Source organism: Phasianus colchicus, chromosome Z, assembly GCF_987193195.1.
Source record: "Phasianus colchicus chromosome Z, bPhaCol1.hap1.1, whole genome shotgun sequence".
Lineage (NCBI taxonomy): Eukaryota > Metazoa > Chordata > Aves > Galliformes > Phasianidae > Phasianus > Phasianus colchicus.
The window spans coordinates 21573463-21591711 of NC_143476.1; the positions used below are offsets into that span (position 1 = coordinate 21573463).

Below are 18249 nucleotides of genomic sequence, written 5' to 3' on the forward strand. Positions count from 1 at the left end.
TCCGTGTTGCTACCAGTGCCTTTGTCAGCGCTGTGCATGGGGGAGGTCAGACTTCTGCTGGGCCTGGAGGCCTCCCACGCTGCTGTTACCGTTTCTTTAGAACTTCCCTTAACACACTGCAAAGACCAACATCCAGAGCTCCACCTCACTTCCTCTTCCCTCCAGGTCCTCTGGGGATGCCGCCATCCCCATCAGGATACTCACAATGCCCATAAGGGGCAGTCAACGGGACCAGAACATTAACTCTTTAACTCCCACTGGTCCACGTGATGTTCTGATGTGAAATACTGACAATAAAAATCACCAAACCACGACGTCTCCCTACAACGGCTGGCCCTTCCGTGAGCCCACGGTGGGTCACAGAATCACACAGAATCACAGAATCGTAGGGGTCAGAACGGACCTCCAGAGATCATTGAGTCCAACCCCCCTGCCAAAGCAGGTTCCCTACACCACGTCACACAAGTAGGCGTCCAGGCGGGTCTTGAATATCTCCAGAGAAGGAGACTCCACAACCTCCCTGGGCAGCCTGTTCCACTGCTCCGTCACCCTCACCGTAAAGAAGTTCTTGCGCACATTTGTGAGGAACTTCCTATGCTCCAGTTTCTGGCCGTTTCCCCTTGTCCTGTCTCCACACATTGCTGAAAAGAGTCTGGCCTCGCCACTCTGGCCCTCACACCTTAGATATTTATAGACCTGGATCAGGTCCCCTCTCAGTCTTCTTTTCTCAAGGCTAAACAGACCCAGTTCACGTAGCCTTTCTTCATAGGGGAGATACTCCAGGCCCTTCCCCATCTTTGTGGCCCTCCGCTGGACTCTTTCCAAGAGATCCCTGTCTTTTTTGTACTGGGGAGCCCAGAACTGGACACAGTCCTCCAGATGAGGCCTTACCAGGGCAGAGTAGAGGGGGAGGATCACCTCCCTCGACCTGCTGGCCACGCTCTTTTTAATGCGCCCCAGAATGCCATTGGCCATTGGCCACGGGTCCATCCCTTCCGGTCACACAGGGAGCACAAGTGCCAGCAACTTGCCTGCGCTCCCTAGGCCAGCCTCACCCCTTCACCAGGTGCTCAATCACCAGTGCAAGCCATGACCTAACAGTTCCCCTGCATGAGGACGCCTAGTCTCCACCTAGATCCGACTGGTTGGTTACTGTGCTGGAATCGCGCCCCTATTTTGAGGATGTTGCTTTTGTGATAGAGGTCTTGTGGTCAGAAGGGACATTTAGCACAGAGAAGCAATACACCTGGAAGCAACTATGAGCAAGTACCTTGACTAGGCAAAATGGCAGATATGCAAGGGCACTGCTCTTATGAAACACTACACCTGCAAGTCACAGGCGATCAAAAATGGCAAATAACAGCTGCCCCTGGCCCAGCTGCCTCCCCAGCGGAAACTCCTGCCTCTGGCCCAGAGCCCTCCTGCAGTATGGAACTGCGTAGGTGAGGTCCCACCTGCAGCTTTCTCCCACTTTTTCAAGGGAGAATTTGACAAGCGTGGCTCCTTGCCTTCCAGTCTTGCAGGACCTCTTTCCCTTCGTGACTCAACAGCCACGGGGCCTGGCCCTGCATACCTGCTGAGGCGAGGGCCTCTCAATCGGCTTCACAGAATCATGACGAAATTAAAGCTGGAGAAGAACTCAAAGCTAACCAAACCCAACTCTCAGCTCATCCTCACCGCGCCCACTGAACCTCGTCTCTAAACGCCACATCTACGTGCTGCTCGATCTCCTTCAGGGACAGTGATTCCATCACTTCCCCGCGCAGCCTGTTCTAGCGCCTCAGCACTCTTTCAGATAAGAAATTCTTCCCCTACGCACTTCTTCATAATCTTCTCGGTCCTTTCCTATCAGCGATGGTGGAAGGTCTGCAAATCCTGATGCAGTACATCTAACTGAAACATTAACAAAGAATGTAGTACTCCTTTTGTGGAATAATTTCCTACTGACTTCCTTCCAATAAAGTGATGAAATAGCTGCTTTTTCTTTCTCTGAGTTGTAGACTTGTAGAATCATTAAAGGGCCACATCCTCATTTTAAAAAAAAGATGTAAACTTTGAACACGTTCTTTTCTTTCTTGCTCAAAACTAGTTCTATCAGAGCCAGAGCCTTAACACATTGCAAAGGCAAACGTTGAGAGAGCAGGCACTGCTTTATTTCTACGCTGGGGACAAGGTGGGTCATCTGTACCCATCAAACACACCCATGACCTTAGACTTGCACTCCCAAAGGTTTCACTCCATATCTATAGTAACACAGTAACAGGATGGAAAACACAGGAATGATGTCGGAGTAGCCAAATCCTAGGCTACAGGAAGTGATGATATGCTCAAATACAGCAGCCATAAACAGACTCAAAGGAAAAAACCTGCTTACCTTTGGAAGGCCACAGGTAGGCAGGGATCTCCAGCAAGGCATCCTTGCCTCTTCTGCCATCCCTTAAATGAAGTCTGGGAAGACGTGGATCCTGGTTCCACCCCTTCCAGACACTTGGGTGCATTGCATGCACCTGCTTGTCTTAGTGAAATCCCTCCCCGATCCTCATTGGTCGAGGACTCTGTTGTCATTCTGGGGCCGCTGTGTCCAGGACAGCTTAGCACTGTGTCTCTTTCCAGTCCTCTGCTTCTCTAATTATTACCAGTAGTTAGCAGGTTACTTCCCTTGGCAGGCTCCCTCACCTGATCCTTATTGGTCAAGGACTCCGGGATATAATGTCTGTTTGACACTTTTAATTCCCTCAGCAGATGTCCCTCCTGTGTTCACTGTTTGGTTTAGCTTTCATGGATTTATGCTTTGGTTGTCAGTATTCCACACCATACAAGCATTTCAAGCACTAGGAGTTAAACAGTTAATGTTCCAGTTCTACGGACTTCTGATTTCCTGGGTACCTGGTTCTCAGAAGAGAAGAACTACATACCCCAGAGGACTTTGTTTTCAGAGGGAAAGATAAAACTGCTCGCAAGTCACAAGACTGCTCTCTTCTTAACTGGAGGATGGCTCTGAGCTCTTCACTGTATTGTTTTCCTGCCCACATTTTGTTTACGAGCAAGCACATAGCCTGCTGCAAGATTTATGTGCTTTTTTCTGCTCTGGCAGGGCAGCGTCTGAACTGAATGCAATTCCTCCTCAGCATCAGAATCTTATGAATTTTGCATAAAATACATATCAGACCTCAGACCTCACACAGCCACTGAGACAGGATTAGCCATGCATTTTATTACTACTTCATAATGAAGAAGAAGCCCAGCAACAATCAACACCTCAAGGGTCCCAGTAAGCTTGGAGATGTTAGTGCTGGGCTGCGTTTAAAAGATGCTCTGTATGCAGACCTATGTAGTTAGAAGAAGATGCCTCCCTGCAGCAGATGCAGCAGAAGCTGTGACCACACAGTTCACATCACAGTGAGTTGCACTGGGCCCAGCCCTCACAGCAGTGATGAGGGAGAGTACAGGTCACCATCTGCTCTTTATTCACTTCCTTCCTACTCCTCCTCCCAAACCTTAGTTAAGCAGGCAAATTAACATCATCCTGGTCCTCCACATCAGATCACAGACCAAATTTTAAAATATGAGTGCCCTGTAAAGTCTGACAGGAGGTCAGCTGAGTGGCAAGAAGTTAGATTATTTCACTGGAATCATTTACGCTTACAGATAGCTGTTGTTTCAGGCTCTGCTGTGTCACTGCTAGTTTGCCTTCCGATGCTGCGAACAGGAGCTCCATTTGTTCTAGCTGTTACAAGGTGGAAGCCTGATATCACAAAAGTAAATAGGAAGAAATAGCTTGTTCTACGCTGAGCTGTGAGTCGCTGGACAACAATGTTCTTATAACCGCGAGTATGATGGCAACTAGCTTTGCACTGAGACTACAGTCATGGCTCACATTACCAAAATACCATTTTTTAATGACCCTGCAGCTGTCAACAAAACCACTTAAGTAAGAGAAGGGATCTATATCACTCATTGCTCACTCAATGTTATCATTTTACCTGTTATTAATCACCTTTAATAAATGGTATAATTATCAGTTAACTATCACTAATAACATTATTATTATAACAATAATAGCTCTCACGGTAGGGAATAGGTAGACAATAAATTCTGAATTTTGTTTCAAGTTTTGTCCACTGCATCATGACATCTCAGAGCTTTTACAGCAGAGAAAGATTTTCCAACTTTGAGAAAACAGCCTGTGGAACTTAACATATGCTCAAGTGTCATACTGAATAGTAACAGTACCAACGGTAACAACACACGTTTCTTGACAGTGAGAGGTTCATACAACAACTGTGCCAAAATCTGCTCTTCTATGTGTTGCTCAAGTAAAAAAAAAAAAAAAACTTCTTTTCCTCCTCTTCTGTATGGACAAACACATGGACTGGGAAAAAGGAAGGAAAGCATACTCCAAAGACAGGAGAGTTTAATACAAATCCAGAGCCAAGATGACACTGGAATTATGCTATTAAGGAAAAATTACTGTATGACAAAAAATTAGTGCAGAGTATCATAATGGCAAAGTTATTTGTTGCTGTGGAACAGTTTAATCACTACCACCACAAGCTGAACAAATTACCACATTCTTCTTACTAAATCGAGAGGGCATACAACTGTCCAGATTTCCGCTCCGTTTGTAGATGTAAGCAACACTAAACAGCAGCCATTCATATGTTTTCCCCACCATCATGGCCCTAATGTTCAAGATCTCCAGATTGCTGTTGTATTTTCCACTCCTTCCAAGTAGCATCTCCATAAAAATTAGCTAATACAAACAGTGTCACATAAGAGTAATTAGAAACACAGCTACCTTTCTGTATAATGTGGCCAGATACGGAACAGTAACATATACCATGTGGTGGAACCAAGTAATTGTGTGAAATGGGATACAGGAACTCTGAAATCCAGCTTACAAGTCTGGATGAACAAAACACATACAAAATGTATGGTTGGTGGGATAGCATTGTTTGGAATTTCAGAGTGCAAGGAAAGATAACATCTTCCAGCACTGGAAAAATCCAGTTCATCAGAGGAAGGAATGTTCCATCTAATGTAGAACAGGTGAAAATATGGAGACAGAAAGAACTCACTTTACGGCTCAAACTTCCTGCAGCCCGTACATAATTGGTGAAAATAATTCATGCCACCCACAGAATTCATGCAGTCTTGCTTTTATAATGAACGGCCAATTTTATCTGCCTCAGACAAGGCAAGATATTTTAAGCTGCCAGGACTTTTTGAAATTGCAGTGACAAAAATAGATCACCATGGTACCTGTAAGTTCTGTAGCAGAGGCTTTGAGATGAGATGCTAGCATTTGGAGAAAGGTTTTTGTTTAATGCTAAGTATACCAATGTAGTTTGGTAGTATCGTGATTGTTTTTTAGAATACAGAGCACTGGAGCACCTTATTATCCTGCTGAAATAATAACTAGGTATTTGCAGATGATAGACTGTAGTTTATGCAAGGAGACTGACTTTCCCCATAGGTGCAAGTTCCCAAATATACTTTTCTGACTATTTCCCACAACAAATTTTTCCACATCCCATCAGTTATTTCCTTTATTCTAGCACCTGTTTCTGCCTGAGCCATACGAGGACTTGCTCGTAAACCTAACACCACTAGTCTGAAGCAGGAATCCACCAGCTTCTTTCTGCCATAGGTTTGTCTGATTAAGACAGAAATGATGTACACTTTGGCTCCGTAACTGAGAATCACACAACCCTTATACCTGTTCCTGGCCCCCAGAACAAGCTATGACTAACTTGGTCTACATAAAACAGATGACAAGAAGTACAAGTGGAAAGGATAAACCCTTCACATTCGTGTCAATTCTGTATGGTTATGACACTGAGGGCAAGTTAGGTACAATTTTCCTAAAAAAAAAAAAACCAAAAAACAACAAAAAGCAGCCACTGATGTTCAGTAATGTCCTCATTTATACCTGTAATTCCATTATAGCTCAGGCTGAAGAACTAACAAACTATCTATTAATATATCAGCTTGCTAAAGCTGCAGCTATGGAGGCAGTCCTAACTGGTCAAGGATCATCTCCTCCAAACTTCGGGGACACCCACACCATTGAAGAGAACCAGGCAATAATGCCTGAAGTCTAAGTGAATGAACAAGGATTTCTGGGCACACTCAAATATAAAAATACAGAGGGCGGAAGCACAGACACGTAACCTTAGTTATATTGAAATACTTTATTTCTATCTCACAAAAAGCAATAGTGTTTGCAGTACACATGCCTTTCAAATCAGTGCTGGTAATATGCAAAAACATTTCTCTGAAATATGAAGAAAATCAGCTTTTTCTCCTTTTACAAATGAAACAGACAACTTTGCATATTTTATATATATCTATACGTACACACGCACATATACAATATTTGAATCCCCATTTGAAGGCAGGTGTCTTACAACCTGCAGTTTTACCACTCACAGTCAGACACCTGTGAATTGACATTGTCTTGTATATTTCTACAGTGTTTAAAACACAAAGAGCAACCCCTTACAAGTACCTACACTACACAGCATTTCAAATGAACTCATAAGTTATTTTTCAGGGATACCTAACTTAACCTTGACTAAACGAAGACAGGACTCAGTTCTCATTGTAGAAAGTTGTTTTATGCCATGTATTCAAAACTCTTCTAGTCTCCAAATCTTGGAACAGAAAATCTATGCTTCATTTTTAAGAACTCCATTCAAATTAGATTGTTTAAATCCATTCAAGCTAGTATGTTTTTTAACAGCTGTACCTTTAAGGTTGTGTTATAATTTGTTTTTGTGCCACCATTACTAATTCAGAAAAGATTCCTGTCTCCTATTCTGGATCAAAGTTGAATTATCACATATAAAAATCAATATCTCTATTACAACAGCAGGTTTAAATAGCACAGCAAAATTAAAGATTTAAATTCTTTAGCAATATGACCTGAGTTTAATATGGTAAATATTTTTTTTTCTAGAAACCATGTGACTCCATGCCTTAAAAAAAGTAACAAAAATTTTTGAACATTTAGTAGCATCTTGATGAAAGTGATAAGCATAAACAAAATGATTTTGAATAGTAATATTATGTACACACTTTATTGTAAATGTCAGACAACGAACGTTCAGCGTGTGGCTGAGTGCACTACGTGACTCAAGGATCAGAGATATGTGAGGAGCTAAAATGTACATGACTGAACCCAGCAAGTGCATTCAAGTGAGAATGGTCACTGAGGCAGCATTAATAGAATTTCAGAGTGCAAAGAAAGATACCATCTTCCAGGAAAGCAAAGGAAGGATGGTACAGTCTGTGTCAGAAAATGGAATGTTCTACCAAAGGGAGAACAGGTGAAAGATAGATTCAAAATGTTTGCTTAAAAAGAATTCTGAAAGTTACACCTTCTGTATCTGCTGGCCACCAAGATGAAGTGATTACTTGCACCATCTGTTTCCTCCTAGCTCACTCTTACAATGCGCGTACAATCAGTTTATAAATTTTCAAGATCTACCCTGTAGTAGACAGTACCTTTCTACACCTTCTCAGTGCCAAGCCCAACAACTAATATGGATTTAACAGCCCAAGCAAGCTGGCTCTCTATCAAGTAAGGGATTTCCATAGATGAGTGGATAAGAAGGAAGTTTCAGGATTAATCTTGACAGCAATATAATAACTGTGAGTTGCTGTGACATTATTTTCAAAATGTTTACACATGTGGCAGTTCTGTAACTGGAAAATCTGTATGCTGATGTACAGTTTTTAATCATACTTAGAGCACACAACAAAAGCCAACATTGCTCAGTTGTTCTCCCTCTACCATACCTCACTTACCCACAAAACAATCTGTATGACAAGGAAGCACCCTCAGCAATGGTATTCTGCTTCCCCATCAGCTCAGAGTTGAATTGTGCTCAGAGAAACAAGCCTCATCAGCCTTTAAGACCTCATCCGGCTCCTGAAGGAAAATGGGGTGTTTATGCTGTCTGGCATATTGCTTCAATTACTAGCTGTAAGGCACAACAATCACCTCTATGATCAGTTACACAGAAAAAAAATTATACCTATTCTAAACTTCTTCATTCCATATGTTACCATCTTTTCACACATTAGGAGTCTTATACTCTGTCCTGCACTATTTGCACTTTTTCCATCTCTAAATTAAAAAAAAAAAAAAAAAAAGAGGTGAGCTGGCAGTGGGATCAAACCTTTCTCCAGGGTCAACTGCTTGCCTGCACTTTTCCTGGTAGGCAATTTTACATCAGAAAAATATTTTGTTTTACTTAGAGAAGTAAAAAATATTTATATGCTTATTTGATTTTCACCACAATAAGTTCTTAAAAGTCCACTCACCAGGAACTGAGGATACTGGAAAATAACAAAACGACCAGTGTATAATGGCTTCAAGGACAGTAATTGACGCAGTCCAGCCGAATACAAACTGTGCAATTCCAATGTATTAAACACCATCATTTCACACTGCAGGAAATTATGCAGTCTCAGCATAGCTTTGCACTGTAAAGCTCTTCTACTGCAAAGTAAGAGTGTCCTAAGATGTACAGAAAACATTAGCTCTGCAATTTTAACTAGAAAATACTATGGAAATTAAGTAAAGTGTTGCTGCCGGCTAGAATATGTTTTTCATTTGACCAGAAGCCAAAGAAAATTCAAAGAACTAGTAAGATTTCATTCTCTGCAGCAAGGCATGACAGATGTGACTCTCAAAAGGGCAATTCATTGCTCATGCCTTTGCCATTCTAATCCTCATCAGTTTCCAATAATCTCAAAAACAGAGGAGTATATTTAAGAACTTCACTTGAAAGAAAGACTCCAGTATAACTTTTAATGAATTTATAGACTACATGACATAAAATAGTATCAAATCTTATGAAACTGACATACTGAAAGTATTGTTTATTTTTAAAAAAAAAGAATAGCAAAATGAAAAAAATATTCAGAAATCCCTCCAAAATCTTTGATCTTCCAGACTTCCTTGGTACAGTTCACATTCTGAAGATCAGCTGCATGCAATTTCCTTGCAAAGAGCTAATTATCAGTAAAGCATCTGAATCAAATGTTAAAAAAATCCTACAGCAGAAATCAGGAAATAGGAAGAAGAGGGAATTTTCCTCCACAGTTTCCATTTGAAATTTATATGCCTCAGTACCAGTCAGAGCTGAAGAAAAACAAGTTTGACAGGATAGAAAAGTGAAAGCCTTTAACATTGAGAAGGGTCTGCAAAACAAAACTGATAACTAAGTACACACAAATATACAAATATGGAGATAATATTTATGCAAAGAGCACAGAGATTTAAAATAAATGAAGAAAACCACAAGACACGATAGCTGGCTAAAAGAAACAAATAATGTAATTAATTACAAATCTAATTGTATAACTTGTATGGAAGTAGAATGGTATGACCTACTTTCAGTACTCAAACCACCAATTCCTTCTGAAGTACCTGTGAAAATTGTTCATTTCTGTGCCTTATGGGCAAACATATGTTTGTACACTTTCAAAGCTAACATTCTTTCTGATAACTTCAAGATTAGAACTGCAAGTGTTATTTTTAATGTGAGCTGATGAAAAAATAAGAGATTTCTTTTCTAAGAAAGAACTTCTTATTCTGAAAGGGAAAAATACAGCATGGTTTAAGCAATCATAGCTTACTGTTTCTGCTAATTAACTGTACAGCCAATGCTGCAATTTCATAAATTAAAGCCTTCAGTTTGAATTATCTGTGACAAATTCTCAGTGTTATTTTCTTCAGAATTTACTGGTAAATTAAATTTGTTTTGTTCAAAAAATTCAACTTCTGTTAGCACTTTCACAGCAGTTTATAACTGATCATTTAATTGGCTTGTAATAAGACAACAGGTGAATCTGCTTGCAAGAATCCACAAAAGGTGTGTCAGTAGTGAAATGAACATTTGAAAACATCATCACATCTACACATAAACAAATATGCTTAATCTTCTATGTGTTGTATGTATATGTGACACCTCAAAAATGGCCTTTTTCACTGCTTTTGAAAGACAGAATGCACAATTGGTATTTTGCCTTTCCAATGTGGTACATCTCTGCTTTTAGATCCCCTTCTTTTAAAGAATTTGCAGATTTGTCTCACAAGGTTTTTCACAACAGTGTAAGAAGAAACCATTAAAATCTAAATGAGAAGATTTCTAGATGTTAAAACAAGAAACAGTGTACATAATTTGTCCTATAATATAGGAGGTAACAAGCAAGGGAAAAAAAAAGTATAAACTTATCCAAATGAAGTGGCTGGCACATACTGCCTAACTGTAGAACCTCTGAAACAAGTGATGAAATTAAAATTAAACAGTCAAAAGTGGAGAAATCAGTAGTCACTTTAACAGATGAACTAGCCTGTAGCCACTTTCAATGGTAGTTTTGTGCAGTTGCTCACAGATAACATAGCAACATCAATTATGGTTCAGTCCACTAACAGATATCTTAAGTATGATTCTGTTGCACAACAGGTTCTGTAATTTCTGTGGACACTATCTGCATTTTTACGTTTAAAAAATTATTAATTCCACTGTTGAGAAACTGGAACATGACCCCAAATAAAGGATGTAAGTTTCAAATATAAAAATTAGGTATCATCACTCATGGAGATGTTTGGTCTACAGATGAAAACAGTTCCAGAATAAATACTTAATCCTGCACATAAATGCTTCAAGGGAAATCAAATTTTATGTGAGACATGCCCTGAGCTTTCTAGACTCTCTAATAGTGCAAACAATGTTGCGGCGATGCCTGGTTTCATCCTGGCTTTTGCAAAAGAAACGGAGCAAATGTCCACAGATTTCCAATGGCTGGCACACTATAACATTATGTGCGCTACAGCCATTCTTGTAGCTTTGCTAAGTTTGTCTCCATCCACTGGACATTAAGCTGAATTGTGTCAATTGCCTCTTTTACACAACGCAATTTAGAGCTCTCTTCTGATTTTGACTCAAAAAATGTTTTCACCTGCATAACAAGAGAAAAGAAAGAAAGTCTTAATTAAAATCAACACTGGCCAAACAAATAGGTTCAGAAGCAAAGGCTACATGCATGTGTCAGAATTTGTATCAAGCCAAATTCTCAGAGCTGGCTTCCCAAAATGTAAGGAGAACATATTTTACAAGAACTGCAGTAAACATAGAATGGATTGAGTTGGCAGGATCCTTAAAGACCATCTAGATCCAACCCCCTGCCATGGTGGGTTGCTGTCTGGTTTCAGTAAGTTAGTTTACCAATAAACAGATATTCACTCATTACATTAAATGCTGAGCAATCACAAAGCACTCAAAGTTCTAGAAAAATGTTTTGTTTTCTAAAAAAGAACTACTTGTTTTTAGAGACTCACTTCAGTCCTCTGGAATGACCCCCCACTTCCATTCAATATTATACCTATCAGTGGTTACACTTGAAATATGACAGGTCAAATCACAAGCGGCTATCTCTGTCCAATTTTCTGAAGGAAAACATTAGCATAAACCTTAAACCACTTTTAACACATGAACTTCAGGGCACTGTTAGGGAAACCTTGGAGATTTCTAATGAACATTAACTGGATACTGAACATCCAAAACAGCTCTTCAGGACTGCTGACAGCTAAAATAACATAAAGCAATCCTTATGGCACTGATCCACAGAAAAGTAAAGCACAGACTATCCACGAAGTCTAGACCAAAGCCTCTCCTATCAGGACAGGCTGAAAGCTGGGGCTGTTCAGCCTGGAGAAGAGAAGGCTGTGAAGTGATCTGATAGCAGCCTTTCAGTGTCTAAAGGGAGGCTACAGGAAAGAAGGGGACAGACTCTTTAGCACGGTCTGTAGCAACAGAACAAGGGGAAATAGCTTCAAACTCAGGGAGGGTAGATTTAGTTCGGATATAAGGAAAAAGCCATCTATAGAGAGAGCGGTGAGACAATGGAACAGGCTGCCCAGTGTTGTGGTGGATGCCCCGTCCCTGGAGACTTTCAAGGGAAGGCTGAATAAGGCACTGGACAGCCTGATCCAGCTGTGGTGTCCTTGTTCACTGCAGGGGAGCTGAACTAGATGGCCCTCAAAGGTCCCTTCTAATCCAAATGATTCTATGATAAATTTTTTTATCACTATTTTGGGAGACAGAGCATTCAAACAAACAGGAAACCAAAGCAATATAAAGAGATAGCTGTACTTGACTGTATGTCAACTTTGCCACAGATCCAAAATGTAATCTTCAGCATGTTTCTGTATACATTCCTTATGTGCGACATGAAGATACTAATAGCTGTATATCCTTGCAAAGGGACTTAATCACAATAAATACCACATGTTTTCCCCATCCTCCAAATAACCAAAGACAGCACTGGCACTAAAAAATATTATTTTCTGTTTAATTAAGTCACCAACCTCAAGTAGATGCACCTTTGTTGCAAACTGGGAAGTTGATGAGCTAATGATATTCTGGATAGTGTATGAGCCTAGGTGAAACCTGAAATACAAAGAAGAAAAAAAAAATGAGAAGCCACTTTAACATACAGTTTCTGCGTATGTACACGAACTTCTTATTCCTTTTAGTTTGTTTGTTTCACTAGAAATTGCTAGAAACAATTAAATTCAAGTTTACATACCTACTTTTTTCAAAGCAGATACAGGGTCTTGGAAATCTAATGCTCAGGATATTTAAAACCTCTAAAAATTGAACTTCAGAGCCACAGAAATTTTTCAAGCATCTATGAACAGTAAAAGCTGAAGACACCACACATTGAACAGCAACGTCTGTATTTGTGGTACACATTCAAAAACAATCAAGTTCGCCTCCAAAACTAATTCTGAATCAAGTAGTTTTGTAATACTGATTATTAATTAATCCTGCTTGCTTAAGCATGAATTTTCATCTGGAATAAGCCTTTTTAGCAACACAAAGATGTTACAGATCACAGCTTTAACACAGAAATACAATTCCCCATGTAACTGTCAGCTTATATAAGATTTGCAGACCAGCTCTCCAGCTGGATATCCTTTAAGGTCAGTTATGGAGAACATATATTTCTAAAACAAGTGATGTTATTTGGTTTTGAGATTACTATAGAAAGACTGAATAAAAAAAAGGATGAATTAATTCCCTGGGTCTACTTCTGAATGTCTTTCATCACATAGGTATCCTACATAACAATCACAGAGGGTATGCTTTTAACAGAAATTCAAATCAAGACCTTCTAGAATAATTAATAGGCTCTAGGTGTCTCCAAAGTCACATCAACTACTAGTGAGATAAAAAGACACATTTTCCAAGTATTTTTGTAAAATCAGATTTTAAAACAGGAATTAAAATTTCAATATAAATATTCTTATATGAAGCCAACTACTTATTCACTGGGCCATAATAAGAGCTATCCTTTTGCCAATGGGACTGTGCATTTCAGCTACATCAAAAGCCTTACTTCCGTGTAAGTTTTTCCCAGTTCTCTTTGACAAAGTCCCAGGCCAGCAAGTGTCCAGGCAAACTGTGGCTAATAGTTGCTATGATATGTGAAAGCTCCTGCGTCCTGATGACTTCTCCTTCAAGGCTGTTCTGCATTAACCTAAAAGACAAAGTATATGAAAAGGGGCAGGAAAAGAAATCTTACTTGTATTTTCACATGGTTCTCTATATACTTGTGAATTAGAAGGACAAGGTTATGTAACAGAAAAAATAAAAACCACTTTCTGGCATCTGGAGCATATTGATGCTACATTCTATATGCACTGTATTCATTTCACTTGAGTTTTCAAGAACTGAATGACATCAGCTGTAATCCAAGTACCTGAGTTTTCACTGCTATTGAGGTGAAGTAAATTTTCATAACTTCTAAAATAAAACATAATTCACTAAAGTTAAAAGAGAAAAGTTGTAAGTGGAGTCACCTGCCAGGATATGTTTAGTGTGTCCCTCACATAATAATCAGATTTAAACTTTAAAGAGGTATGGGAGCATGGTGTAAGGCCAGAGAAATAACAAAAAAAAGTTATTTTCTTGGTTAATAAGATGTAAATAGAATGATCTGCCATTTGTGCTATCATTACCACAAAAACCTGAAGTTCCTTTACTACTGCTACAAAACTTTTGAGTTCAATTGTTTTCTTTGTGCATATTTCACCTTGACCTACTATAAATTATTTTGAAGTGAATTATAGTATGTTCTTCTTTTTACAGAATCCTGTAGAGAAGATCTACCTAGATTTTATTTAATATGTAGAATTTTTTTCAATGATAGCACATAAAAAAGAAAAGATTTTCTCTTAATTTACACAACACAGAACTTATTGTCTATTTCATACCACATCATCTTTCTGACATCTTCTGTGCTGGCCAAAGCTTCAATCATTTTGCTTTTCTCTGCTTCAGGGACTGAAGAGGAGTACATCTTTAGGAGGAATTCCCAGCCATCATTAGTTTTGGCTCCAGTTATAAATATGGCTTTCATAAGGTCACTAGGAAGACTACAGGGAAAAAACAAAACAAAACAAAACAAGCGAACAAAAAAAAAAAAAGAGGGAGGACAAAAATGCTCATCTGAGAAAAGAAGGAAGAAAAGTTACAAAATGAAAAGATTAGCTTGAAAGAGATCCCTCTCATTTCTGCAGTTTATTTCCATAGCACTCGTATGCTTGCTGGACACAAGAATTCAAGCCATTCTAGTACTTTAACACACTTGGAATAAGCCATATGATAACACAGCAAATGGTACAAAAATTAGAGTCATTTTGTGCACAAAACACAAAAAACCCAGAACAGAATGAGTTCTGCAAGACAAAAAGGTACACTTCAACACTGCTAAGGAAGTATGAGTATGCAGCTTAAGAAACACACATGGATGCAATCTGCATATGGTTTTGCAGTTATCTTCAGTAAGACTTCAGACAAAATTTTAAAATCTAACAGAGTTTCCCCTCTCATGTTAAAACTGCAACTACTTGTAGACAAGCAACAGTGAATGACAGAACGAAGTGCCCTCAGATGGCAGGGTAACAAGGAGAGGTAGGTAAAGCAGCAAAAGCCCAATGGTTTTAGTACCTCATTGTTCCATTAGATTTCATCCACTTGTCAAAGATCTCAGACGCATTTGTTCTACAGTTTCTTATATCATGGGTGCATGCAAAAGTTAGCAGCATCGACCGGAGTTCTCGTTCAGCCAATGTCCCATCATCTGTCCAGTGCTGTTGATCAATTTTATTTCCAAGTAGGTATTCTATTCTGTTCTAAAGGAGGAAAAATTATTAGCAATAGCTAATTCTCACCACAGGATTTTCCACAAACCAAATCAGTTAAAAAAAAGAAAATGAAAAAAAAAGAAGTTTTATAACTGTGGAGGTTAAGCATAATAGTTTTTCTCAAATACATTAGGTATGACATAGATCTCATACACAGTCCAGTCTACATCTAAATGTTAAATATGCAAATTGAAGATGATTCCTCTAGCTACTACAGTTCAAACTCATAGCCACATTATGATCTCAACTAATTACAGCTTCTGTATGTTTAACTGCTTTTAACTCCATCAAGTGACAGTAGAGCTTCTTAGTTTAGCACAAACAACAAAGCTTTATCTATAGCACGAACCTTTTCCGTTCCTAGTTTTGTGGTATTAGCTAGGTGCCCCACCAAATACCTCATCAGCTGAGATATCCAAATGTAATGTTATCATCTAATAAACACCACAGGTTGTTTTTCAGAGCAGATAACGAGGTAACAAGAACTGAACCTACCATCTTCATTTTATTGCTATGTCTGTAGCACTGCATTATGCTAACACATCTCTCAGCTGGAATGAGGGAATGATGACCATTTGCACATTTGTATTTTTATAGAAAATAGCATTATCTTTTTCCCCCCTGCAGCTTCTATATCAATGTGATCTGTGATCTCCAGATACAACAATTTTGGAAACAGCCTTTCTGTACTAGAAATTGTCACAGACTCTGCACTACCTTAACCTTCATAGCCCCTACTACAATTTCCCAGATTCCACTACTTTGCCAGTCCTACAAAAAATTGGGGAAAAAAAGCCACTACAGAAAATTTAGCACTGCAGTAGATCATTGCTACCTCACAGAAGTTGCAAAGACTGACAACAAATCCCAATTTAGTTTGATGAGGTTAGTGAATTCAACACTCAACTCTAATTTAACTGTAAACATTACAAAAAATTATTATTTCAAACTACAATTAGCAGAAAACTAGGAGATACCATGACACGTGCTGCCAGTTGTTGTTCTCCCCTTTTCTCAAGAAGGTTGAAAATAAGACCCAGCTGAAACAAAGCTTGAGTGAGAGGTGCAGTGCTGCTCTCCTCCTTAAGGTAATCAATCAGATCAAAGGCCTTTTTCAGAGACTCTTTTCCTAGACTGCAAGTTAATGAACAGAACATTGAAATGGTTTAAATGATAACATCTGTATTGCCCAAGTTACAATAACCTCCATTACACTAACAGAGTAATAGGTTAATAGAGATAGTAATAAGAAATGCTTCAGATGTACACGTTTTTGTATTACAACATCAGCAAGAAGATAGTGACACTAACTTTACATTAATGTCTTCAATTAACATAAACTGAAATAGGTAGAAGGGTATAAAAATGACATCCAAAAATATTTATCATAAATGAGGGTACTCAACTAAAGGAAAGTGATATCCAAGAGGTCTTCTAGATCATTCAACCTCACAAGTAGCGCCAACAGTGAAAGAGCAGGGGAGCAGCCAGTAAAAATTTAAAAGGCAAACCCCTTGCTTGTCTATGGATGAGTATTCGTTGACAGAATACAGAAAAAAACCAAACAGCAGACTAGGAGACAACTAAAGAAAATAACGTCTTCCAGCAATGGAAGCAATTATGTGCGTCTGGGGTGCAAACAAATGGATGCTGCTCTAAGAGAAGAAAAAACAATGAAAGACAGAGAGATGACATCTCAAACCAATATGGAAGCATCAATGAAGCAATAAATATATATATATATATTGAACAATATGTAGTTTTAAGAAGCTAATGAAGCCATCACCACAATCCAGATCTGATTTGACTTGGAAAATCCTGTAATTCATATTAATTATGTTTTCCAATACGAAAGTCTTACCTTGCAAGGCTGAAAATATTGTTGATCAAGTTGGCTCTGTCTTTAGCACTTAAAGCAGTGTGGTTTTTTTTCAACAGATCAATCAGTGTTTCCCAGTCTTCACCATAATTTACTATGTAATAACCATTCATGTCTACATTGAATTTTATCCATTCCACCTCTTCTGGAAGTTCAATGGCAGCTAATGGACAGACAGCCAGTTAGCAGCAGACACTAAGACACAGCATCTGTTCTTTCAAATCCAAATGTACGAAGTAGTACTTCTAGAGAGTTATTAATTCATTTTCCACTCACTAGTACCCCCTACTATGAGGGAGAATAGGTAGCAAAAATATTCCAATGAAGGCTCCAAAATATTGGACTGTACTTCTTCACCTTTCCAAGCTACATCTGACTAGTGAACAATAAAATAACAGCCCCTTCTACATCTATGCATGCTAAAATACAACAAAGGAAAAGCAACACGGCAGGTAACTGCCATAGCACTGTGAACAATTTTTATAAGCGATGCTCTCCTACCCAGAAACAGATAGGAACACTTCTCACTCATGATGACTGTGTGTAATAGATAATAGGGCACACTCTATTACTCTTGAGATCAGGACAAGTATTTCAATATGCTAAATCAAGCCTCAGGCTTGATGAGACAGTAAAATTAACACTGTTATTCTATAGTCAGGGCTTGTGAGTTACTATGTATTCTACTATTACAGTTAATTTAATAGAAGTAAACTACTGCAAACTATTACAAACTAGTACAAAGTAAAAAAAAAAAAAAATAACAGCAGCAGATGATAGGAGAAGGGCTAAGCTCCACAAGTGATAGCATGCTTTCAAATTAAAGGAGTAGTTTGTAGGGAAGGATAGATACAAGTCAAGTTTTAAGAATTTTGAATTAATGATAAGAAGCAAATTTATAAGGTGCTTTCATATTGAATCCATATCCACTCTTAAACCTTTTAACACTGTGCAACCAAACCAGTTAAGTCTCCATTGGCATCTGCAGCACTTACTAGTTAAGCGAGACTTGCTGCCAGCACTCCTTTCTAATAACCCTGTCCCAGTCTCTCATACATGATTACCAATGACACATTACACAAATAAACTGACAATTAGAGGTGACGTTAAGGTGAAAGGACAATGTATGGGAAATTTAACA

General features: G+C 38.8%; 1 protein-coding gene across 2 annotated transcripts in view; it reads right to left on the reverse strand.

Moving 5' to 3' along the window:
• Positions 1 to 6163: 6163 nt before the first annotated feature.
• LNPEP (leucyl and cystinyl aminopeptidase) overlaps positions 6164 to 18249 on the reverse strand; it is a 51196-nt gene continuing 39110 nt past the window's right edge. For both annotated transcript variants that reach the window (XM_031609042.2, XM_090130670.1), the window contains exons 12-18: positions 17091 to 17271; positions 16207 to 16363; positions 15033 to 15217; positions 14297 to 14458; positions 13420 to 13560; positions 12386 to 12467; positions 6164 to 10977 (exon numbers count right to left, since the gene is read on the reverse strand). In XM_031609042.2, coding sequence (XP_031464902.2) covers positions 10846 to 10977; positions 12386 to 12467; positions 13420 to 13560; positions 14297 to 14458; positions 15033 to 15217; positions 16207 to 16363; positions 17091 to 17271 — 1040 coding nt within the window. In that variant the 3' untranslated portion in view covers positions 6164 to 10845. The remainder of the gene's footprint in view (positions 10978 to 12385; positions 12468 to 13419; positions 13561 to 14296; positions 14459 to 15032; positions 15218 to 16206; positions 16364 to 17090; positions 17272 to 18249) is intronic.